At 39.5% G+C, this 26,692-nt stretch overlaps 1 protein-coding gene across 1 annotated transcript; it reads left to right on the forward strand.

Moving 5' to 3' along the window:
• The first annotated feature begins 519 nt into the window (after window positions 1–519).
• On the forward strand, window positions 520–26,165 carry slc17a9a (solute carrier family 17 member 9a). Its single transcript, XM_060931952.1, has 13 exons — window positions 520–738; window positions 10,277–10,474; window positions 13,313–13,452; window positions 15,657–15,756; window positions 15,970–16,094; window positions 16,399–16,504; window positions 16,594–16,690; window positions 16,818–16,905; window positions 19,494–19,528; window positions 24,196–24,311; window positions 24,540–24,595; window positions 24,782–24,811; window positions 25,422–26,165. Exons 1-13 carry the CDS (start codon window positions 623–625, stop codon window positions 25,589–25,591), a joined length of 1,377 nt encoding a protein of 458 aa, XP_060787935.1. The 5' UTR covers window positions 520–622; the 3' UTR covers window positions 25,592–26,165.
• The last annotated feature ends 527 nt before the right edge of the window (window positions 26,166–26,692 follow it).

Below are 26,692 nucleotides of genomic sequence, written 5' to 3' on the forward strand. Positions count from 1 at the left end.
ATAGTTGAGGTATACCTATGATGAAAATTACAGGCCTCTCTCATCTTTTTAAGTGGGAGAACTTGCACAACTGGTGACTGACTAAATACTTTTTTGCCCCACTGTAGGTATTATTTGGTAGTACTTTTTTCCACCCCTGTATTTTTACTCTTCATGATTCTACAGGGGAAAAAAGTGTATTTAAAAGCAGTTATGCTTTGTGTATGAAGGGTTGTGTATCAATAAAAATTAAAGACAATTTTAACTACACTTTGTAACACTGTGCAATGTATAGCTCAATACATTTACTATATCATAGTGATCTACGGTAGTTTATAGTTTATTCATGGTTATGTTTACCATTGTATTTACCAGGTTATTCTTTCACCTTTCCTGTTTTTAAATTCAAATTTTGAGGTACAGTAAAGTTTCTTTGAAACAGAAATGTGTTTGTCCTGCCACTTTGTTGCCCCATGCCGCAGTATTTAAATATGCACATTTAAGGCGTTGCCTACCCAACAGGTTGTTCCTGTACAGAGTTCGTTGTGATGTGATGGTTTTTTTCTCCATCCAGAGTCAGTTGTGTAGCTGCTTTATTCGACACAACACAGTGAGGCTACTGAAGGGAAGTTCATAGAATTGAATGGAACAGAAATTACACAACTTCACTTCACATCTGGATAAAAACATCTGTGAAAAAAGGCATGTCTGCAAGCCCAAGAGAACAGGAGTGAATGAAACTTCTGGACTATGGCCCAGGTGAGTTGGGTTAACAACATTTAATCTGCTGCCCAATTTACGCTTATAAAAGTTAATATTTACATTTTAGAAAGACTAGCAATGTAATAGCCTAATATAATGTAAGCTGTCACTGCATCAGCCTAGATTTTATCCTGCGTGATTAATTTTTCCCCCATCATGAATTGTTATTGTGCATTTCTTTGGGAAATGTGCAAGCAGAACTTGACAGAACAAGGTTTAGTTAAGAACATGTGGGCTCATGTTCATTTCTCTGGAATGTATTTACAGGTTGCCAGATGGTTAGACAGGGGAGAACGGGGTATAATGCACCACTTAGCGTTATACAGAAAAACAAATGTTTATTTCAAACAACAGTTGATATGTACACGTAAGGCTGTTGTGCATCCATAGAAATCAAAACATTATCTTTAACTAATATAGTTTAGAAGTATGACCTGTCGGAGTTAAATTGATCCATGTGAGGATAAAATGTGTCACACCTAAATAAGGAATAAAAAACCCCAATACTTTATAACATTGTAAACTGTACAATTGATTTCAATCTTTAGAAGTTGTCCATTTTTTAAACTTGTAACATTGTTTTGGTGTGTGTGTGTGTGTGTGTGTGTGTGTGTGTGTGTGTGTGTGTGTGTGTGTGCTGGGGTTTGAACCAGCCATCTACTCAATAATAATGATAATAATAACAATACACAATCTGTAAATTTGAGTATTTTGAGTAGTTTTTGCATTTGTATTTCAGTATTCTTCTTATAATACACCAATTTGCCAATGATTACAACTGATGTACAGTACTTCATGCTTTTTAACTGTTTATTGTTACATGTATTGTTTAATGTTACGGAACACCCACAATACTCAAGTCTTTGGAGAGAGAAGTTTGCTTTTGGTTTTCACTGGAACACAACAATTTGTGTTTTTTGTCTTGTTTACCTGAAGAGAGAGAAAAAGAGAGAAGGTAAAGGGAATGGCTGGATATACTGTACAGAAGCTACTAGAATGTCATCAGTAAAAAGAACCATGTTAGGAAGCTTGTTACAAAGTACTGACATTCAATACCCATTACATAAATGTTAAATAAACGTTTCCAAACAGAAAACTTCACAATAACAATGATTAAATGCTTTATTTTTATTTTATTAGCTTTGCCATCACTACTTAAATTAACAAAATAATGTAAATCTGTACAAATAAATTAACTAAAAAAAAAAAATTATGGCAGGGTGACCACAACAGGATTTTCCAATTACTATGGGCCCACAGTATTATTTAAATGAAAAAAAAAAGAAAAAGAAAAAAGTAAGCTAAACATTACAAAGGAAAGTAATCTACCATCACCATAAGACAGGACGTGCAAGGCTACAGACTAAGTTACATTTCAAACATATGGATTTAAAAGTATGAGGGTTGTTACAATCATAATTATTTAAAGCAGAAAATATGGTAATTCAGCATGGTAGATTTGAAAGAGCTAAGATTGTCTATGTTTAAATTCATTTCAGCTTTTCTTTGTTAAACAATGTGTTTTTTTCACCATCATATGTATGAGCTGTTAGTATAAGAAATATAAGTATTAAGAAAGTATATTAGAGCATATGTATAAATATAAACCTATTGTTTACATGAAAGCAGTGTCAGAGCTGTGCTAACTGCAATGTGGAATATATTACATTGTACCACAGTATGCTTAAAGGTTTTAATCTTATTATTTAAGCTTGAGTGTGCATGTGACAAATAAAGGCTTCTTCTTCTAGCAGAGTAGCCAATCAGAACATGCGATTGTTCATATCCAGTGAATGTGGATAGAATAATGAATATTATTTAAATTGGGGTAAGTTGAGCAATTTAAATTGCAAAGTGAGCCATTTGGGGTGCAAATTGTGTGATGCACAACTCGCAACTTGCTTTATGATAGGCTTACAAGGTATTTATAAGTCCCAGTAAGTCAAATCCCCTCTCACACTCAAGACAGCTCCACCTGCATCACTTAGTAATAGGTGCATCCTGGGAATGCTGGTCTTGCAACTGGTTGAGCAAACAGAACACTGTTATCAGGTTATGAAGTAGTCTTTCATTTTCATTCTGAATAGGAGCGATCTTTAAAAGGTAATAGAGAGTCTGGTTACGATTAGTTACTAAGTTTACTAAGTGAACTAAGTTTGAGAACCTGTTGGGGTTAGACGCCCAGCAGATAATATGGACAATGATGTCAAAAGCATACTTCAAACAACTGATGGACAATGTACTGACAGAAGCACCCTAAGGAGTACAGAGCTCCAAGAGGGGAACTCGATGATGATGATGATGATGATGCACTACTAAGGACAAAACCTACAGGCACAGGTAACTTGGCAGAGGGTGCCAAATCCCCCTGGCCATTTGAGACAAGGGATCTACTCGGAGAGAAATTTGCCAAGGTGTTCAGACCACTAGTGAGAGTAGCAGTGGTAAAAGGCTTGCTGGCCATAACAGAATTAATTGCCTTTATGTATCATACTTGAGGCAATGTTGAAAGATCTCAACAAAATGTCTCTGCATTTAATACAGCATACAGTGCTCAGCGTAAATGAGTACACCCCCTTTGAAAAGTAACATTTTAAACAATATCTCAATGAACACAAACAATTTCCAAAATGTTGAAAAGACGAAGTTTAATATAACATCTGTTTAACTTATAACGGGAAAGTAAGGGTAATAATATAAACTTAGATTACACATTTTTCAGTTTTACTCAAATTAGGGTGGTGCAAAAATGAGTACACCCCACAACAAAAACTACTACATCTAGTACTTTGTATGGCCTCCATGATTTTTAATGACGGCACCAAGTCTTCTAGACATGGAATGAACAAGTTGGTGACATTTTGCAACATCAATCTTTTTCCGTTCTTCAACAATGACCTCTTTTAGTGACTGGATGCTGGATGGAGAGTGATACTCAACTTGTCTCTTCAGAATTCCCCATAGGTGTTCGATTGGGTTCAGATCAGGAGACATACTTGGCCACTGAATCACTTTCACCCTGTTCTTCTTCAGAAATCCAACAGTAGCCTTAGATGTGTGTTTAGGATTATTGTCATGTTGGAAAAGCGCACGACGACCAAGGGCATGGAGTAGCATCTTCTCTTTCAGTATAGAGCAATACATCTGTGAATTCATGATGCCATCAATGAAATGCAGCTCCCCGACACCAGCAGCATTCATGCAGCCCCACATAAGGACACTGCCACCACCATGTTTCACTGTAGGCACCATGCATTTTTCTTTGTATTCCTCACCTTTGCGACGCCATACAGTTTGGAAGCCATCAGTTCCAAAAACATGTATCTTGGTCTCATCGCTCCAGAGTATAGAGTCCCAGTAGTCTTCATCTTTGTCAGCATGGGCCCTGGCAAACTCTAGGCAGGCTTTTTTGTGCCTGGGCTTTAGGAGAGGCTTCTTTCGTGGACTGCATCCATGCATGCCATTCCTCTGCAGTGTACGCCATATTGTGTCATGGGAAATAGTCACCCCAGTTTGGCTTTCTATTTCTTTAGATAACTGCAGTGAACTTGCATGCTGATTTTCTTCAACCCTTCTCATCAGAAGACGCTCCTGTCGAGGTGTTAACTTCCGTGGACGACTGTGAGATGGTTACAGTTCTTTAGAATAGTCTTTAGAATAGTCTTTATTGTCCCAAAGGGATATTTGTTTTCACATCAGACAAGTCAATGTTATCAGGTTCAGCATTAATCAGATCTTTGTGACTCACATCTCATAAACAAGTACATACATACATAAACACCATTTACATATACACCTCCACATACTTCCACATACATATACACATATACTCCTAGCTCCTACATATACACCCCCATACTTTCACCAACCCTTCTCATTTACCCAGCTATGCCACCATACATACATTCATTGCCCCACGTACAACATATATCTTCACTCATACTCCACCTCCACATTCCCTAATGTCACCATATTCAAGCATTTTTATAACAAGTATTTTCCCTTCCAGCCCCCTGAGCATATAGCCCCACACTCAGCACCCCCACCCTCCCTCCACAGTTCAACTCCCTTCCTTTTCCGCATGAGGGGTGTATATTTGTCATAAAACTTTTGTTTAATGCAGTGATCGCTGAGGAAACAAAACTTTTCTTGAAATGTGCTTTTTTCCAGTCCAGGGCTCTATATCTGCGGCCAGATGGAAGAAGGATGAAGAACCGGTTCAGAGGGTGGTCAGGGCTGCTTGCTATTGTGCGGGCTAGACGTGTGATGGCTGTGTCATTTGCTTCAGTGAGGCTGGGGGTGGGGAGATGTATTATCTTGGATGCTAAATTAGAGATTTTAATAAGCTTGTTCTTGCTGGTGACAGTTAATATATTAAAGAAACAGGGGGAGCAATAGAGTAGAAGGGGTTGGATGATGCTCTTGTATAGTAGCAGAAGAAGATGGGGGGCAACAGACAGTGATTTTAGTTTGCGTATGATATACAGTCTCTGGTGTGCACGTTTCTGTGTGATGGTAACATGTTCATTGAAGTTTAATTTATTGTCAATTGTGAGACCAAGGTATTTGAAAGTACTGACCTGTTCGACTAGTTGACCGTGAATGGAAATATGAGTAAATCCAGAGGGTGGTGCTGATGCATAGATGACCAGTTCTTTTGTTTTGTCGACGTTGAGTTGGAGGTAGTTGTCAGAGCACCACTGTGCAAAGTCTGTGATGGACTGGTGGTAAGCTGTGATGGAGTTATTTTCTGACAATAATCTGACAATGGCTGTGTCATCTGCATATTTATAGTAAGTGGTGTTGGGTATTGAGCTTTGGCAGTCATTTGTGTAAAGTGTGTACAGAAATGGACTGAGAACGCAACCTTGTTCCATCTTTCTTAAATTTTTGTACCACTTTTGCTACAGTATTCTGACTGATAAGTAAAGCTTTGCTGATCTTCTTGTAGCCTTCACCTTTGTGGTGTAAAGAAATTATTTTCTTTGGGGAATTCTGAAGAGACAAGTTGAGCATCACTCTCCATCCAGCATCCAGTTACTAAAAGAGGTCATTGTTGAAGAATGGAAAAAGATTGATGTTGCAAAATGTTGCCAACTTGTTCATTCCATGCCTAGAAGACTTGGTGCTGTCATTAAAAATCATGGAGGCCATACAAAGTACTAGATGTAGTAGTTTTTGTTGTGGGGTGTATTCATTTTTGCACCACCCTAATTTGAGTAAAACTGAAAAATGTGTAATCTAAGTTTATATTATTACCCTTACTTTCCCGTTATGGGGCAGCACGGTGGTGTAGTGGTTAGCCCTGTCGCCTCACAGCAAGAAGGTCCGGGTTCGAGCCCCGTGACCGGCGAGGGCCTTTCTGTGTGGAGTTTGCATGTTCTCCCCGTGTCCGCGTGGGTTTCCTCCAGGTGCTCCGGTTTCCCCCACAGTCCAAAGACATGCAGGTTAGGTTAACTGGTGACTCTAAATTGACCGTAGGTGTGAATGTGAGTGTGAATGGTTGTCTGTGTCTATGTGTCAGCCCTGTGATGACCTGGCAACTTGTCCAGGGTGTACCCCGCCTTTCGCCCGTAGTCAGCTGGGATAGGCTCCGGCTTGGCTGCGACCCTGTAGAACAGGATAAAGCGGCTAGAGATAATGAGATGAGATGAGACTTTCCCGTTATAAGTTAAACAGATGTTATATGAAATGTCGTCTTTTCAACATTTTGGAAATTGTGTTCATTGAGATATTGTTTAAAATGTTACTTTTCAAAGGGGGTGTACTCATTTATGCTGAGCACTGTATGTCATGACATAAGGATGCAATGCAAATGTCAGTAGGTAGGTATGTGTCCTAGGTCAATCTGCTTGTAACCAGTCATGTTAGATCAGGTGTGCATCACAGAAGCCAAGAGCAGTATAGTAGGTCCAAAACCTTTCAAAATGTAATTCTTTGTGACCAGAGTTATGTGGAAGAACACATTCAATGCTATGGCATGTATGTCAGAATTCAGTGCAGTTCAGGCCACCATCATCTTCAGGATGGCTGTCATGGCCTGTTTAGAGTCTGTCAGGGGTGCATACCAACCAGTAGAGGTCAAGCCAGATTTGTTTCTGGATGCTGCTGAAGTTGGTATTAACATCATGGCTTAGTGGTTAAAGTCTCTGGGATACTGATTTGATTGTTGGGAGCTCAATCCCCAGCACTGCAAAGTTGCCAATCTTGGGCCCTTGAGCAAGGCCTTTAACCCTAACTGCTACTGTACTGCAGTGTATACGTGAGATATAAAGGCTTCAGTTCTCCAACCCCAACTCCAAAAATGTTTGGATGCTATGGAAAACGTAAATAAAAACAGAATGCAATGATTTGCAAATCCTTTTCATATTCAATTGTAGACAATACAAAGACATTGTGTTACATCACCTTTTCTTTTACCAACACTCAGTAAGTGTTTGGGAACTGAGGACACTAATTGTTGAAGTTTTCAACATGAAATTCTTTCCCATTCTTGCTTAATATATGACTTCAGTTGCTTAACAGTCCGGGGTCTCTGTTGTCGTATTTTGTGCTTCATAGTGCACAACACACTATCAGTGGGAGGCAGGCAGACCAGTTTAGCACCCACACTCTTTCACTACAAAACAACACTGTTGTAACACATGCAGAATGTGGCTTGGCATTGTCTTTCTAGAAGAAGCAGGGATGTCCCTGAAAAAAATGTCATCTGGATGGCAGCATATGTTGCCCCAAAACCTGTATGTACCTTTCAGCATTAATGGTACTGATGTGCAAGTTACCGATGCTATCACAGATGTTGACTTTTAAACTTTGTGCTGGTAACAATCTGGATGATCCTTTTCCGCTTTAGCCTGTAGGCTACAATGGCCATGATTTAAAAAAAAAACAGTTCAAAATGTGGGCTCGTCAGACCACAGCACACTTTTACATTCTGTATCATTCCATCTCAGATGAGATTCAGAACAGGTGTCCATAATTAGTACTCAGGTGATGGAGAGCGCTGTGAAGCATCATGAGAGTTGTCGTGCAAGGCATCTTGTGCAGTAAATGAATGTGCAGGTGACGGAGAAAGGGCAATGGATGTGACACAAATAAGCAAATAAATAAATAGTTCTAAAATAGTTTTGTTAGAGCAAAGATTGTTTCTGCTATTGGAATATTTTAATTATTGTTTGTAATGCTTATTTTATTGTATAATTTTTACTCATTTTTATGAAGGGTACCAGGAAGTCTGGAGTGCACTGTACATGATCATTGTCCCTGATAAAACTGGCGATAAGTTGACAGACATCTTAAGTATATGTACTAAACTCAGTTTATTACATATGTTATCAGCACACTCTGTATAGTTCCCTACATCTTTGCTTTATCTATATCTTATTATTATTGAGAGGGTTCACTGAGAGGAATAGCCGACTGTAATTCAGTAACAGAATATACAGTGGTGCTTGAAAGTTTGTGAACCCTTTAGAATTTTCTATATTTCTGCATAAATATGACCTAAAACATCATCAGATTTTCACACAAGTCCTAAAGGTAGATAAAGAGAACCCAGTTAAACAAATGAGACAAAATATTATACTTGGTCATTTATTTATTGAGGAAAATGATCCAATACTACATATCTGTGAGTGGCAAAAGTATGTGAACCTTTGCTTTCAGTATCTGCTGTGACCCCCTTGTGCAGCAATAACTGCAACTAAACGTTTCCGATAACTGTTGATCATTCATGCACACCGGCTTGGAGGAATTTTAGCCCATTCCTCCATACAGAACAGCTTCAACTCTGGGATGTTGGTGGGTTTCCTCACATGAACTGCTCGCTTCAGGTCCTTCCACAACATTTCGATTGGATTAAGGTCAGGACTTTGACTTGGCCATTCCAAAACATTAAGTTTATTGTTCTTTAACCATTCTTTGGTAGAATGAATTGTGTGCTTAGGGTCGTTGTCTTGCTGCATGAACCACCTTCTCTTGAGATTCAATTCATGGACAGATGTCCTGACATTTTCCTTTAGAATTCGCTGGTATAATTCAAAATTCATTGTTCTATCAATGATGGCAAGCCGTCCTAGTCCAGATGCAGCAAAACAGGCCCAAACCATGATACCACCACTATGTTTCACAAATGAGATAAGGTTCTTATGCTGGAATGCAGTGTTTTCCTTTCTCCAAACATAACGCTGCTCATTTAAACCAAAAAGTTCTATTTTGGTCTCATCCATCCACAAAACATTTTTCCAATAGCCTTCTGGCTTGTCCACATGATCCTTAACAAACTGCAGATGAGCAGCAATGTTCTTTTTGGAGAGCAGTGGCTTTCTCCTTGCAATCCTGCCATGCACACCATTGTTGTTCAGTGTTCTCCTGATAGTGGAGTCATGAACATTAACATTATCCAATGTGAGAGAGGCCTTCAGTTGCTTAGAAGTTACCCTGGGGTCCTTTGTGACCTCGCCGACTATTACACACCTTGCTCTTGGAGTGATCTTTGTTGGTCGACCACTCCTGGGGAGGGTAACAATGGTCTTGAATTTCCTCCATTTGTACACAAGCTGTCTGACTGTGGATTGGTAGAGTCCAAACTCTTTAGAGATGGTTTTGTAACCTTTTCCAGCCTGATGAGCATCAACAACGCTTTTTCTGAGGTCCTCAGAAATCTCCTTTGTTCGTGCCATGATACACTTCCACAAACATGTGTTGTGAAGATCAGACTTTGATAGAGCCCTGTTCTTTAAATATAACAGGGTGCCCACTCACACCTGATTGTCATCCCATTGATTGAAAACACCTGACTCTAATTTCACCTTCAAATGAACTGCTAATCCTAGAGGTTCACATACTTTTGCCACTCACAGATATGTAATATTGGATCATTTTCCTCAATAAATAAATTACCAAGTATAATATTTTTGTCTCATTTGTTTACCTGGGTTCTCTTTATCTACTTTTAGGGTTTGTGTGAAAATCTGATGATGTTTTAGGTTATATTTATGCAGAAATATAGAAAATTCTAAAGGATTCACAAACTTTCAAGCACCACTGTACTTAATCCATGTAAGTGCACTGTGAGTTTTTAAAATCAAGGAAGGGTTTAGATTCATGCACGATATCATACAATACAATTGTTTAAAGGAGTATTAGAAATAAAATGAATTGCTATGTATAAATCCTTCTCCTTATCTGAACAGAAAATTACAGAACTTCAGACATGTCAGAATAGATGATTACTGTTTCAACAACGGAGAGGTGCAAAAGACAAAAAACAGCTAAGCTATCAATGCTACTAAAAATTGTTAGTTGATGATGATGGTCTGACTCGTCGCATGCGACGAATGCCCTCCTCCTTGCGACGAATATCCTCCTCAGATCCTTCAGTGACGATGGCACTGATGACTGATGAGTCCGATGCGAGTTAGTTAGTTAGTTAGTAGTAAAAGTAGGAGTATGATGAGGAGGAGGCATAATGGCATCCCTTTGTAGCATTATAGTTCCTTAAAATCAATCCATTTGTTTTCCACTGATGCTATAGGTCACTTGTGCAGACATGGACTCTGATGCTGCTGTTGGTCACCTGCCTGCTGTACTGGGCACGAATGGCCATGCCAGTTTGTGCAGTTACTATGGCAAAGCAGTTTGGTTGGGACAAGATGGAGTCTGGATTGGTGCTGGGTGTCTTCTTTTGGGGCTACTGCTTCACACAGGTGTTCGGAGGCCATGTCAGTGATAAGTAGGTAACATTGAGATGAGAAATAAGAAAAATGGATGCTGCTCTTTATTATTTATAAAAGAATCTTCTTGGCTAAATTGGGCTTAAATTTAGAAAAGACATTGCTTTTCATGCATATCAATGAGCCTTGAGCACTCATGACCCTGTTGCCAGTTCACTGGTTATCCTTCCTTGGACCACTTTTGGTATATACAAACCACTATATACCAAGAATACAATAACCCACAAAACATGACATTTTGGAGATGCTCTGACTCAGTCATCTAGCCATCACAGATGAACATATCAACTAACTGTTTTCTCTCTCTCTCTCTCTCTCTCTCTCTCTCTCTCTCTCTCTCTCTCTCTCTCTGTGTATATAAATACATTGTATTTTGTGTGTTGATTTTAACGTGAATGTCCATTTGGGCCAAATTCAGTAACTGCAGATAGTACAGTACATACAGTACATATACACTGATCAGCCGCCATAATAAAACCATGAACAAGTGAAGTCAATAATATTGATAATCTCATTACAATGGCACTTGTCAAGGGGTGGGAGCTATTAGGCAGCGAGAGAACAGTCAGTTCTTGAAGTTGATGTGTTGGAAGCAGGAAAAATGGGCAAGCGTAAGGATCTGAGTGACTTTGACAAAGGCCAAATTGCGATGGCTAGATGACTGGGTCCGAGCATCTCCAAAATGCCACATCTTGCGGAGTGTTCCCGGTATCCAGTGGTTAGTATCTACCAAAGGTGGTCCAAGGACCTACCGGCGACATTGATTCGCATGGGGCACAAAGGCTAGCCAACAGTGGCGGCTGCTGGTTTTTAAAACAGGGGAAGCCCGTTTTACGCATTCATCGTAAAACCTGTAGGCCGGATATCAAAGCATAGAAAGGTGTGCCCCATTAGCATAGTGAACTAGACAACCCTACCTAGTGGCAGAAAGTATTTTTGCTTGTACATTTCATGTTATAGTCTGGCTTGCCAGGCTAGTGCCTCATATCCTTAATCAAAAATATCAAACATCCAAAAATCACTGGCTATTCAACGAAGAGCCTTGAACATCATACCCTGATATGCAACACAGAGTCTTTAACACAACACCCAGCTGTGCAACACATCCTTGAACATCTTCTGCAACACAGTCTGGAAATTCATAACCAGGTAGGCTATGCAACACACAGAACCTTGAATATTATACCCAGGTATAACCTATAACACAGAGCCCACCATTCTCTTAACATTACTGAACAATATACACACTTCAGATTCATGAACATTATATGATGCACACTATTTATACACAAATTCTCCCCTCCGCTCCTTTTCCAGAAAATGGTCTGTGACCCTGTCATACTAGCTGGTTGCGCTTTCCAGAGACTTCACCAATTTCTGTTAGCAGCTAGCACTGCAGATCCCAATAAGGCTCAAGCTAGCCTACAACCAGATTGAACTACAAATGAAATAAACGAGTGAATTCGCGAATGATCAAACTGATAGAATGGATGAAAGTTAACGGAGCACAACGAGTAATATTTACATTTATTTACAAAGTAATGTACAGAGACATCAATGAGAAGAAACGTTTATATGAAAAGAAAGTCGGACAGCACTTTGGCACACGACTACACTTTCTCGACATCCGCTGGGGACTGACTGATCATACTTCCGTGTTCCTCGCCGACGCCGAAGTACAGAGCCCGCCCTCCTCATGTCTTTCAAACACTACCTCCAATAATCCTTCATCAGCCTGGCTTCTTGTCCCTCCCACTGTCTCGTTTAGTCCCAGAGAAGCCCGGCTTCCCTGGAAGTGACGATTTTGTCGATTTTAACCAATAACAACTAGCCGAAATTGGCTGTTCAGAGCCCTCTCATAGACTGCAACGGATACCCGGCTGCCAGCCATAGAGCCCATTGAAATAAGAAAGGTTACAGCCAGTGTTGCCAGATTGGGCGGTTTTAAGTGCATTTTGGCGGGTTTTGAACATATTTTGGCTGGAAAACGTCAGCAGTATCTGGCAACGCTGGTTACAGCCTGGCAGCAAAGGTGATTCTCATAGCGAACTGCAAGTTCGTCAGACATCGCTCAAATAAGTTACAGGATAGTTATGAATGTAAATACAATCTTGGGCATATATTATGTTATGCAAGTTATTGTTTTAATGAGAATTCAACGTCGTAGATGCCACAGTTTGGGGAGAGAATTTTAGGGGAAGCTCAGCTTCCCTTGTTGTCTCTGAGAAATCGCCCCTGCTAGCCAATATAGTCCAGTCCCACAGAAGAGCTACTGTAGCACAAACTGCTGAAAAAAGGTAATGCTGGCTAAAACAGAAAGGTGTCAGCATTCACTTTTTCAGCAGTTTGTGCGACAGTAGCTCCCCACAAGATTTGCCATTTTGGAGATGCTCAGACCCAGTCAACTAGCCATTGCAATTTGGCCCTTGTCAGAGTTGCTCAGATCTTTACACTTGCCCACTTTTTCTGCTTCTAACACATCAACTTCAAGAACTGACTGTTCTCTTGCTGCCTCATATATCCCAACCCCTGACAGGTGCCGTTGTAACAACATGATCAATGTAATTCACTTCACCTGTCAGTGGTTTTAATGTTGTGGCTGATCAGTGTATATGCAAACTAAACCCTCCTGCAAAGTTTTGTAGCCTTACAAAAAGGTAGACTTTTTTACACCAGGCAATGATACGGTATATTATTAAGCAGGTTGGAAAGGTTAAATCTTAAATATGATCATCTCTTAATGGCTCGGTGGAATTTTGTTTCTGTCCTTTATCAAAAAGAACTTTGTAATTGTTTCCAGACAAAAGTTAACACAAATGACGCAAATACTTTGACAGAATTGGTGGTGAGAGAGTCCTGATAATATCCACATCTTCCTGGGCAACTATGACAGTCCTAACTCCTCTTCTGGTCAAAATGGGGTTCCCACCACTCATCACCCTCACGCTATCCAGGTTCTCCATGGGGGTGCTGCAAGGTGAGCAGATAGAGACATAGATGACAGTCAAATGAAGAAGGAGACTGTGTGTGTGTGTGTGTGTGTGTGTGTGTGTGTGTGTGTGTGTGTGTGTGTGTGTGTGTGTGAGAGAGAGAGAGATTGAAAGTGTTGTTAATGTGGAAAACTGAATACTGATCTGCTACATTTTGGGGCAGGGGTTTCTTTTAGCCTAATGGAAATTGGTGGAAAAAGAATTATTTAGTCCATGCTTTGTATGATAAACCCTCTACATGCAGTTCCACCGACTGATTCCTGAGGTCAGAATGCACAATGCCCAGGAAATATCACATTATTAAAAATAAATTTACCTGTCAGCAGGTCCAGGTTTACATTCCCTGCTCTCTTAAAGCTATATGGTCTTTCAATTTCATAAAATCGGTGAAATTTAGTTCACTCTGAAATTTGGTCATTGTGATATGTTTATTTCCGCAATATCTCCAAAAAAAAAAACAACCCCCCACAGGCCATTCTATGGCTGGGAAGTTATTTAATTTGAGGGGATTCCCAAGCAAATAATGTGCATGAAATCGCTCGCTTCGCAAAGTCAAGCAGACAGAGGAAGTCCGTGTGCGCATGCGCAGGTTTATCATCATCTTCTTTTGGGTTTTATGGCAGCTGGCATCCACAATGTTGCATTACTGCCATCTACAGGTTTACCTTGACCATGCACTGTTGTCATTCTGTCACTAAACGAGCAGCTGATCACACTGAGGTGCTCGCTGACTGCCGATATTTGTTAGTTTGGTCCTGCATTTCTTTTCCTTCACAACATAATGTCTTTTCTTCTTGCTTTCCGTTACTGTAGTCAGTCTTTCACATGTCATTCGCACACTCACGCCCTCTGTTGTTCTCTCCTGTTTCAAATTTGTATCCCATGGGGGCGTCGTGGCTTGGGTGGATGGGGCGCCGTGCCGTGGATCCGGGGACCCGGGTTCGGTTCCAGCCCGGGGTCATTTCCCGGTCCCTCCCCATCTCTCTCTCTCTCTCCCACTTGTTTCCTGTCTCTGCACTGTCCTATCCAATGGGGGTGAAAAAAGCCCAAAAAAATCTTTAAAAAAAAAAGAAAAAATCCATCTTTAAAAAAAAAAAAAATTGTATCCCATAACGCCTTGCACAAACGAGAAAAGCCCACCACGTGATGTATGACATAATATCTTGAATTGGGTCATGGTGAAGCAAGAAAAAATAATGGAGGATTTAGGGCCACATGGCCCGAAATTCATTAATTGTTCTATTAAAAAAAAAAACTAATACAATTGGAAGTCTGTGATTCGAATTCAGTAGCTTTTGGTCCACTAAACAAAAATAATTGGGTGCCAGGGAAAATTCTTTTTATGACCTGCACTTGAAAAATCTGAAAGGCAGTCTACCTTTAATAGTAGTTACTGAATAATATGCTTGAAGATGAATAAATACCGGGGGCTTGACTTCATATCTGCAATTTTAGAAGAAAAATAAAGTACATACATTATGCAAGGAATAAAACATGATGGCCATGCTGTCACAGGAAAATAATCAATGCTGGGGTAGTGTGATAAGGATTGATCACAAGCATACAGTGTGTGTTTAGTTAGTCCAATTAGTGCTGTCAGGTTATTATTGGAATAATGTTTTAAGGTATGATGTTGTAACTGAGGTTATATACAGGGTGTTTCAAAAAAAAATTAATGATATTTGAGATGTAAATATCCCAGAAACTGCAGTATAGGCAAATAAAACTGAACAGACTTAATGTTGAGCAATATAAGATTTATTCCTCAAAATTTGATTGAGAAATCCAAAGGCATGTGGATTCCATGAACGATTTCACAAATTTTCAATATGCGCACCGCCTGAGACACAGACATACAGGCAGCCTTCCTCTTTGAACTTTTTGTACCATGTCCAAATCTGCATTGCAGTGGGTGCATTTTTAGAGAATTCTCTCATAAACGCATGCTGTACAGTTTGTTCGGCTGTGTTCAAGCGTACTCCAACACACAAAATGCCTTTTCTTTTCCAGTGAATTGCATTTCTATGCTTAAAAAGTTAAAAACAAAAACATTAAGCATAGAAATTTTATCTGTTTCCATGCATGCTGTTAAAATTTGAGGTCAGTTGAACGAGAATTGGCAAAGTTATTAGAGTGTGAAATGATATCAAATTTTTTGAAACACCTTGTATTATCCTCTCATGTGTTGTAGGTGTTCACTACCCATCTCTAAACAGCATTTATGCACAGCGTGTGGCTGAGGGTGAGAGGGGCTTTTTGATTAGTACATTAGGCTGTGGCAGCTACCTGGGGTGAGTGCTCATGAAACACAATTAGACACACTCGTAGGAAAAAATAAATAAGAAATTACAAATATTTATTTGAATTTCATTACTTACATCTGTCAAATGATATAGAAGTGTAATTGGAAAGGTTCTCCTAAGCACTGAAGCAATTTTACGCTTGGGCGAATTTAGCTTGGCCACCAAGCTGTTTATTCATGCTGTTTTTTCTTGCTGTAACAGTGTGCTCATGGTCGGGGGACTGGGGTCTGTCATGCTGGAGTGGTACAGCTGGGAAAGTGTATTCTATGTTCCTGGTGTCCTGTCCATGCTATGGGCCTGCTGTGTATGGAGATGGCTACCCAGAGGTACAGTAGAGTATCAATATTTGTGGCAATGTTTCTCTCATTTTTGGTCAGCATTTGAAGGATTTGAGGGTCCTTTGAGCAACTCCAACTTTATTGCCCCAGTTGTAATTCACCTAACTCATGGCCTAGTTCTGTTTATATTAAAGCATTCTTATTTTGATATGATTGAGCTTTTATAGTGTTGCTATTGTATGATTGATTTATAATGATTTGATCATTCATCAATAGCCAACAACACGGTAGTATAAGTGGATTGGAGTCTTACAGGTATTTATGTTTGTGTGTGTTCACTGAAACCATACAGGACCAATAATCACATCGGATTCTTCATGGAGTAACTCTGGGTCTGCATCTCAAGCAACAATTTCACGGACCTTTTGGTGTCATCTTTTAAAGCAGCCCTGTGTGTGGTGAGCTAAAGTCACAAAAGACTTTTTTTGTGTGTGTGTTTTTTCATGCTTAAGGAGGAGACAATGCTTTCTGTCTCTTTTTGTCTCAGGGCTATGATTATTGCACTTGTCTGCCACAACAGTGTACATTTCACACTTCTGTCATGGCTACCAACATTCTTCAATGAGACATATCCTCATGCAGAGGTAATTAAGTCTTTGGGACATTTCTTTATGGGGCATTGTGTTTTATCCTAAATGACCTTAAATTTCTGTTTTCTTTATTTATTTGCCTATTGGCTTCACTATTTGATGTTCATCGAATATAATACAGAACTGGGTGTTTAATGTGATCCCCTCACTTGTGGCTCTGCCTTCTTCCTTGTTTGGAGGCTGTATGTCGGATCATCTCATCAGAAAAGGTGCAATATCTCAATCTCTTTTCTTTCTTTAATTGTTGCAAAGTTTTGTTTTTTTTTAAGTAAGCTATATAGTACTAGAACCACTACCTTGAGCATATGTTTTATAAAGCATTTATTTTTTTAAACCCCCCCACCCCCACACATACCTTTTTATACCCAATTTGAGCTTACACATTTACACAGCTCCCACAGCTACCAAGTGTGTACCGTACAGTGAAAGCTAAAATGTGCTTCCTCAAAGACACGTGAACAAAACAAATGCTTCTTTCTGAACTGCTGTTCACGCTGCATCACAGGGCAGCACAAGACACTCAGAGCAAAGCACTCTCTGCACTGTTCTGCATACAAGAACTTATAGATGCCAAGAATTGGCTACTGTCACTGTAACTGACAGGAGAGAGCATCCAGAGTGTATGGCCAATTTTCCTCTCTTGTCTCCAAGTCATGGGTGGCTCTGGCATTGTCAGGATTTGAACTTGCAATCTCTTGATAAGATGAACACTTGTGTCAATCAAGAGCCTTGTTTAATTTTCTTAAATGCATTTAGAAATGTATATTACTAAGATATATTGCTATCAAGTCATATACAGTGGTGCTTGAAAGTTTGTGAACCCTTTAGAATTTTCTATATTTCTGCATAAATATGACCTAAAACATCAGATTTTCACACAAGTCCTAAAAGTAGATAAATAAAGAGAACCCAGTTAAACAAATGAGACAAAAATATTATACTTGGTCATTTATTTATTGAGGAAAATGATCCAGTATTACATATCTGTGAGTGGCAAAAGTATGTGAACCTCTAGGATTAGCAGTTCATTTGAAGGTGAAATTAGAGTCAGGTGTTTTCAATCAGTGGGTTGACAATCAGGTGTGAGTGGGCACCCTGTTTTATTTAAAGAACAGGGATCTATCAAAGTCTGATCTTCACAACACGTTTGTGGAAGTGTATCATGGCACGAACAAAGGGGATTTCTGAGGACCTCAGAAAAAGTGTTGTTGATGCTCATCAGGCTGGAAAAGGTTACAAAACCATCTCTAAAGAGTTTGGACTCCACCAATCCACAGTCAGACAGATTGTGTACAAATGGAGGAAATTCAAGACCATTGTTACCCTCCCCAGGAGTGGTCGACCAACAAAGATCACTCCAAGAGCAAGGCGTGTAATAGTCGGCGAGGTCACAAAGGACCCCAGGGTAACTTCTAAGCAACTGAAGGCCTCTCTCACATTGGATAATGTTCATGTTCATGAGTCCACCATCAGGAGAACACTGAACAACAATGGTGTGCATGGCAGGGTTGCAAGGAGAAAGCCACTGCTCTCCAAAAAGAACATTGCTGCTCGTCTGCAGTTTGCTAACGATCATGTGGACAAGCCAGAAGGCTATTGGAAAAATGTTTTGTGGATGGATGAGACCAAAATAGAACTTTTTGGTTTAAATGAGAAGCGTTATGTTTGGAGAAAGGAAAACACTGCATTCCAGCAGTATTCCAGATGGAACAATGAATTCTGAATTATACCAGCAAATTCTAAAGGAAAATGTCAGGACATCTGTCCATGAACTGAATCTCAAGCGAAAGTGGGTCATACAGCAAGACAATGACCCTAAGTACACAAGTCGTTCTACCAAAGAATGGTTAAAGAACAATAAAGTTAATGTTTTGGAATGCCCAAGTCAAAATCCTGACCTTAATCCAATCGAAATGTTGTGGAAGGACCTGAAGCGAGCAGTTCATGTGAGGAAACCCACCAAAATCCCAGAGTTGAAGCTGTTCTGTATGGAGGAATGGGCTCAAATTCCTCCAAGCCGGTGTGCAGGACTGATCAACAGTTACCGGAAACGTTTAGTTGCAGTTATTGCTGCACAAGGGGGTCACACCAGATACTGAAAGCAAAGGTTCACATACTTTTGCCACTCACAGCTATGTAATATTGGATCATATTCCTCAATAAATAAATGACCAAGTATAATATTTTTGTCTCATTTGTTTAACTGGGTTCTCTTTATCTACTTTTAGGACTTGTGTGAAAATCTGAGGTTGTTTTAGGTCATATTTATGCAGAAATATAGAAAATTTTAAAGGGTTCACAAACTTTCAAGCACCACTGCAACTTTGTGGCAACAGTTCAGGGAAGAACATGGGTGTGTTGGTCAGGTGTCCACAGACTTTTGGCCATATCAAACAAGTTAGCCTGTTTTCTTTGCTAGGCTATACTAGCGTTAGTAGCCAACAGTTTGATTAGGTATACAAATAAAATTCTAGCTAAGGGTAAATATTGGTTTTGTTGCAGGATATTTGATTTTGATTAATTCATGAAACTATTTAGTGTTAGCCATGCATATGACCAGCAAACTTACACAAATTTGAATGTTGTTTCCAGTTTTAAAAAAAAAATTGCATCGTTCCTTAAAAATGAGCATCACCTTCTAACAGTTTTGGATCAAGTCAGGTTTGATATGAAAACATGCCATTAATTAATCAATAGTCATCATATTAATGCAGAAATATAGAAAATTCTAAAGGGTTCACAAACTTTCAAGCACCACTGTAGCTGTGAAATTGATGATGCATTTGTGTTTGCATAGGTTTTGGTACAGCTACTATCAGAAAATTAATGCAGGTAGGCAAAAGCAAGCATTACTACCTTATTTTACACATACATTTATACACATCCACATAATTATTTAATAATTTTATTATTTACTAAGGGTGGCATGGTGGTGCAGTGGTTAGCACTGTCACCTCACAGCAAGAAGGTTCTGGGTTCAAACCTCATGGGCGACTGGGGCCTTTCTGTGTGGAGTTTGCATGTTCTCCCCGTGCCTGTGTGGGTTTCCTTTGGGTGCTCCAGATTCTGGTTCCTCCCACAGTCCAAAAACATGTGGATTAGGTCAACTGCCACACTAAATTGCCCATAAGTATGAATGGTTGTGTGTCTCGGTATTAGCCTTGGGATAGATTGGCGACCTGCCTAGGGTGTACCCCACTTCTCACCCAAAGTCAGCTGGGATTGGCTCCTGCTTCCCCTGTGGCCCTGATGGGTAAGTGGTATAGCTAATGGATGGATGGATTATTTACTACTACTACTACTACTACTAATAATAATAATAATAATAATAATAATTTGCATAACACTTGTTCATTTTGAGTCCAGAATCTCAGACTGTTATAGAAAAAAGATAAACATATAAAGGTATCTACAACCCCAATTCCAAAAATGTTGGGACAAAGTACAAATTATAAATAAAAACGGAATGCAATAATTTACAAATCTCAAAAACTGATATTGTATTCACAATAGAACATAGACAACATATCAAATGTCAAAAGTGAGACATTTTGAAATTTCATGCCAAATATTGGCTCATTTGAAATTTCATGACAGCAACACATCTCAAAGTTGGGACAGGGGCAATAAGAGGCTGGAAAAGTTAAAGGTACAAAAAAGGAACAGCTGGAGGACCAAATTGCAACTCATTAGGTCAATTGGCAATAGGTCATTAACATGACTGGGTATAAAAAGAGCATCTTGGAGTGGCAGCGTCTCTCAGAAGTAAAGATTGGAAGAGGATCACCAATCCCCCTAATTCTGCGCCGACAAATAGTGGAGCAATATCAGAAAGGAGTTCGACAGTGTAAAATTGCAAAGAGTTTGAACATATCATCATCTACAGTGCATAATATCATCAAAAGATTCAGAGAATCTGGAAGAATCTCTGTGCGTAAGGGTCAAGGCCGGAAAACCATACTGGGCGCCTGTGATCTTCGGGCCCTTAGACTGCACTGCATCACATACAGGCATGCTTCTGTATTGGAAATCACAAAATGGACTCAGGAATATTTCCAGAGAACATTATCTGTGAACACAATTCACCGTGCCATCTGCCGTTGCCAGCTAAAACTCTATAGTTCAAAGAAGCCGTATCTAAACATGATCCAGAAGCGCAAACGTCTTCTCTGGGCCAAGGCTCATTTAAAATGGACTGTGGCAAAGTGGAAAACTGTTCTGTGGTCAGACGAATCAAAATGTGAGGTTCTTTATGGAAATCAGGGACGCCGTGTCATTCGGACTAAAGAGGAGAAGGACGACCCAAGTTGTTATCAGCGCTCAGTTCAGAAGCCTGCATCTCTGATGGTATGGGGTTGCATTAGTGCGTGTGGCATGGGCAGCTTACACATCTGGAAAGACACCATCAGTGCTGAAAGGTATATCCAGGTTCAAGAGCAACATATGCTCCCATCCAGACGACGTCTCTTTCAGGGAAGACCTTGCATTTTCCAACATGACAATGCCAAACCACATACTGCATCAATTACAGCATCATGGCTGCGTAGAAGAAGGGTCCGGGTACTGAACTGGCCAGCCTGCAGTCCAGATCTTTCACCCATAGAAAACATTTGGTGCATCATAAAATGGAAGATACGACAAAAAAGACCTAAGACAGTTGAGCAACTAGAATCCTACATTAGACAAGAATGGGTTAACATTCCTATCCCTAAACTTGAGCAACTTGTCTCCTCAGTCCCCAGACATTTACAGACTGTTGTAAAGAGAAAAGGGGATGTCTCACAGTGGTAAACATGGCCTTGTCCCAACTTTTTTGAGATGTGTTGTTGTCATGAAATTTAAAATCACCTAAGTTTTCTCTTTAAATTATCAATTTTCTTAGTTTAAACATTTGATATGTCATCTATGTTCTATTCTGAATAAAATATGGAATTTTGAAACTTCCACATCATTGCATTCCGTTTTTATTTACAATTTGTACTTTGTCCCAACTTTTTTGGAATCGGGGTTGTATGATAAAACACATACTATATGGTATATAGAGTACATCTGTGTAAATCATGGAAAATTAAATAAAATGGTACACTCAATAACTGCAAAAAGACCAGTTAAACAAGCATATTTTATTCTAGATTTATTTCTGTGGAAGAAATTTCACCTTAACTTTGTGTTTATAATGTTGTCTACTTAAGAAGAAGAACAGCTTTATTCATCACACGTACACTTGTGAAATTCCTCTCTGCATTTAACCCATCTGAAGCAGTATGCACACACATGAGCAATGAGCACACACATACCCAAAGCAGTGGGCAGCCATGCTAACAGTGCCCAGGGAGCAGTTGGGGGTTAGATGCCTCGCTCCAGGGCACCTCAGCCTAAGGCTGGCCCATGTTAACCTAACCGCACGTCTCTGAACTGTGGGGGAAACCGGAGCACCTGAAGGAAACCCATGCAGACACGGGGAGAACATGAGAACTCCACACAGAAAGGCCCCCGTTGGCCGCTGGGCTCAAACCCAGAACCTTCTTGCTGTGAAGCAACAGTGCTAACCACTACACCACCGTGCCGCCAAGTTTAGTTCAATGCGAGTTTCGAACAGTAGATCTGCTTTAGCTGAGTGAAGTTCTTAAAATGGGTTAAATTGCTCTGAGATATCAACAAGCTATGCTACAACTGAGTCTTGTAGGGCTTTAAATGTAATTTGTGCTTGTAGTCAGTGTACAACTTGTAGAATAGGTAGTCATTGTAAGTGGAAAAAAATGCTCTAAAATTCTTTTCCTAGTAAGGGCATGTAAAGCTGAAGTCTAAATTATCAAAGGCTTAGAGTTGCACAGGCCATTGACCAGAAAATTATTGCAATAATGACAGCTCAACTTTGTACGTGGAACAAGATACAAACTGCTTTGCCTGTACTTAGTAACATTTTAAAGTTTACAATTCAGCATTTGGCTTGATCAGCACGTTAACATTACTGCTTAAATGTTATTAAACAGCTGTCACAAAAGAAGTCACAGATGTCACTCAACAGTTGAAAGCCTACGGCAAGTAGCCAAATGTATTTTGACAAGATATACCGTAACTTGTGCACAGACACGTAGACAATTACCATTTAAACCACAAAGAGCTCCACTGTGAACCAGGCATAGACAATCATCTCTAACGAAGACTGTTGGAGCTACAGGTTTTAGCTGTTGAATAAGATTGCTACACCTTATTTATGTCAAGGCTTATTTATGATTTTAACAGTAATTACCTCTGTGCAAGTTGTTGGGTAATATATTAAACTGCAGAGCTGCATTGTTTTTAGGCAATCAGCTTTTTGAGCACATGGTTGTGACAACCATATTGTGTTTATTAACAGCTCTTATATGATATATCCATCCATTATCTGTAGCTGCTTATCCTGTTCTACAGGGTTGCAGGCAAGTTGGAGCCTATCCCAGCTGAAGCCTATCCCAGCTGACTATGGGCGAGAGGCGGGGTACACCCTGGACAAGTGGCCAGGTTATTGCAGGGCTGACACAGAGACAAACAACCATTCACACTCACATCTATGGTCAATTTAGAGCCACCAGTTAACCTAAGCTGCATGTCTTTGGACTGTGGGGGAAACTGGAGCACCCAGAGGAAACCCACGCAGACACGGGGAGAGCATGCAAACTCCACACAGAAAAGCCCTTGCCGGCCGCTGGGCTCGAACCCAGGACCTTCTTACTGTGAGTTGACAGTGCTAACCACTACACCACCGTGCTGCCCCTTATATGATATAATATTCCTTAAAACTTAATATCTTTCCTTTGATCATCACTGTAGTTACTGACTAATTCAGAATTCATAGTAATGAATACTTAAGATAAATAACTGATTAACATGCAAAGAGTTTATCCAGAAATCTGAGAGTGTATCTGTGTATTTGAACACCATGATATAGTGAATGTGTGCGATGTAAGATTTGTTATTGACATCTCATCTCATTTCATTATCTCTAGCCGCTTTATCCTGTTCTACAGGGTCGCAGGCAAGCTGGAGCCTATCCCAGCTGACTATGGGCGAGAGGCGAGATACACCCTGGACAAGTCGCCAGGTCATCACAGGGCTGACACATAGACACAGATAACCATTCACACTCACATTCACACCTACGGTCAATTTAGAGCCACCAGTTAACCTAACCTGCATGTCTTTGGACTGTGGGGGAAACCGGAGCACCCAGAGGAAACCCACGCGGACACGGGGAGAACATGCAAACTCCACACAGAAAGGCCCTCGCCGGCCACGGGGCTCGAACCCGGACCTTCTTGTTGTGAGGCGACAGCGCTAACCATTACACCACCATGCCGCCCGTTATTGACGTCTATTTTGTAAATTATTGACTTATGTTTTAAGATCAAACACCAATATTGTAAAAAGTGTTGGAAGTTTTACAGGTGTGTGTGTGTGTGTTTGTTTGTTTGTTTGTTTGTTTGTTTGTTTGTTTGTTTGTTTGTTTGTTTGTTTAGTTCTGCTCAATGGGAATTGGGAGCGTCTTCATTTATTTGTTGTGTAAGGCTACCACATTTCTCCATGCTGTGGTCTTTGTCTCAGTAGCCTTTGGCCTGTCCACCTTCAATAGCAGGTCAGAACTGGGTTCCACAACCATTTACTATACTTTATTATATGTTATATGCTTATATTGTTAGAAATAGATATTGGCTGAAAATGTAAGTTATTCCCATAATAACAATATCCAAAAATTAAAATATAAAAGTAAAAATGGATAGTATTGTATATCCTCTGAAAGGATAAGCTGATACAATCGTGAAGCTTACGGTTCTTTAAACACTACATGTCTGTGTCCATCTAGTGGTGCAGCTGTGAATTTGCATGATTTAGCTCCATCATGTGCTGGAGCTCTCTTTGGTCAGTCTGCCATTTACTAAGTTACTAATATGTCTGTACAGTAATTGTGTTTATTAGTTATAGTAATTCACTACATTTTATAACTCTCTATTTGACACTCATTTCTTCCAGTTTTTGCATCTGTTTTCACTTAAAATTTTTGTTTACGCTCGAAAAGCACATTTGCTTGTCTTTCTTTTTTTACAGGTATTATGAACACATGTGCTGCATTTACAAGTAAGTCAAGAAAGATTAGACAAACCAAAAGTCCCTATTATAAACATGAGTTAATAGTCTAGCATACTCTGAACTGGAAGATTTATATATTTTATTGTTAACTGTCATTTAACTAATTTGAATTACAAATTTCTATTTGCCAAATATGATTTCATGTCATGTTATGTGCCATTAAAAATAAGTTTTACAATGAAATATTGCTTAAAATTAACAATATTGTTGAAAAGTTGTATCTGCTTTGACCTTATTGACGATTAAGACTTTGTGCATCAATAATTTAATCACAAACCGAGCCTTATACAGTATTTACAAGGTCTTGTAATATCTGAACTAAACAGATCAATTAAAAATGAGTGTGTCCAATGAATACTTAACCACATCAAATCAGCTTTTCCGACTTCAAGGTCAAATTCAACATGAGTGTTTAATTCTGAGCTATAAAAGCCACAGATGTGTTGTACTGCTTCTGGTAAATATATCCCAGTGAATGAGAGTGCCTTCTGACTAACAGAAGTAACTTAGAGTTAAAGAAAGTTTTGTATGCTTTCCTTAAGTATGATTGATATGTTATTTTCATCTAATCCCCCCCCCCCCCCCATGGACTCCCTAGGTGTACTAATGGTTTACATCTCAGGATACCTGATTGAGGTCACTGGGTCCTGGCTAACTGTATTCAGCTACCTCATTTTGGTGAATTTTGTTGGTGTAGCCGTATTTATTATATTTGGTGAAGCAAAGCCGGTGGACGGAGTAGATCAGACTCCTATGACATGCATCTAAATACAGCATTTTCATTTTATAAACAAATATGTCCTGTTTATGTACTTATGGATACCTAAATTGACATCATAAAGAAAAGTCCTCCAAAAAAGTCTGTATATGTGGTTATGAAAACAACGATTTCTGTGCCATGATTTGTGTCCAAAAATTTTTATTTGGTATTTTCATTTTCAAGAGCCCTGGGACCAGCAGCCACAAAATAACCCCAAAGTATCAATCATACATCAAACACGACCATTTTATTACAGGTATCAGCTATTTTCTTTCTATTGCAGTCCTCATTTTTCACCACGATTCAAGATTCAAAGGTTTATTTGTCACAAGCACATTCATAACAGATACAAAGGTGCAGTGAAATGAGATGCAGCAGCTCTGAAGACAATGCATAGCAAAACAATAAATAGACTATACTATATGATGGGTGTAGGGTAAGGTGGAGCGCAAGAAAACGCACACAAGAGCATACAAAAATACACACATGAAAAAGTAGGTATGTATCTGGCTATGCAATTATATACATCATTGTTTATGCATATTTATGTACATACATTAAACTCTTCAGTGCATGTGCAAATGTTCCATGTGTGACACATATGAGCGATGTGTTGGTACTGTATGACCACAACACATGCTGCCATTTGAGGTCGCTATAGCCACTACATACTGTTGATTTCTCTCAGGAAGGGCTTTTCTTGCAAACATACCAAATAGTTGTTGCTATGGAAATGAAATTTAAGGATCATTTTTGAAGCATTCATTCAGCAGTGTAATTTCTAAACTTTTTATTTTTATTGGGCTGTGTGTAATAATAATAATTGTAAATGCTTATGTATTGTAGATTACCTGGCTTGTGCAGGTCTTTGTTAGGTTTCCTCATGATGGTGGAGGTTAAAGGGATTTTATGTGTACAACCTCCCAGCAGGATGCACCCCAAGCTTCTCAAAATGAATGAATAACAGGACAGAATTTATTCATATACACATATACTACACTCTATGGCCAAAAGTTTGGGAACACAATACCACATCTCTGAAGTCACGCCAGGCTGCCACATCTCCCATAAGCTCTCCATCTCTGCGTCACTTTTATGTGGGAAAACAG

Source organism: Neoarius graeffei, chromosome 10 (assembly GCF_027579695.1).
Source record: "Neoarius graeffei isolate fNeoGra1 chromosome 10, fNeoGra1.pri, whole genome shotgun sequence".
In the NCBI taxonomy this organism is placed as follows: Eukaryota; Metazoa; Chordata; class Actinopteri; order Siluriformes; family Ariidae; genus Neoarius; species Neoarius graeffei.

Bases quoted from the DNA above. Each gene is read 5' to 3' on its own strand.
- slc17a9a (XM_060931952.1), top strand. From the start codon at position 623: ATGGAACAGAAATTACACAACTTCACTTCACATCTGGATAAAAACATC. The intron at 16,505-16,593 runs GTGAGCTAAAGT...TTTTTGTCTCAG, and splicing joins TTAAAGCAGCCCTGTGTGTG to GGCTATGATTATTGCACTTG. The intron at 19,529-24,195 runs GTAGGCAAAAGC...TTGTTTGTTTAG, and splicing joins CTATCAGAAAATTAATGCAG to TTCTGCTCAATGGGAATTGG.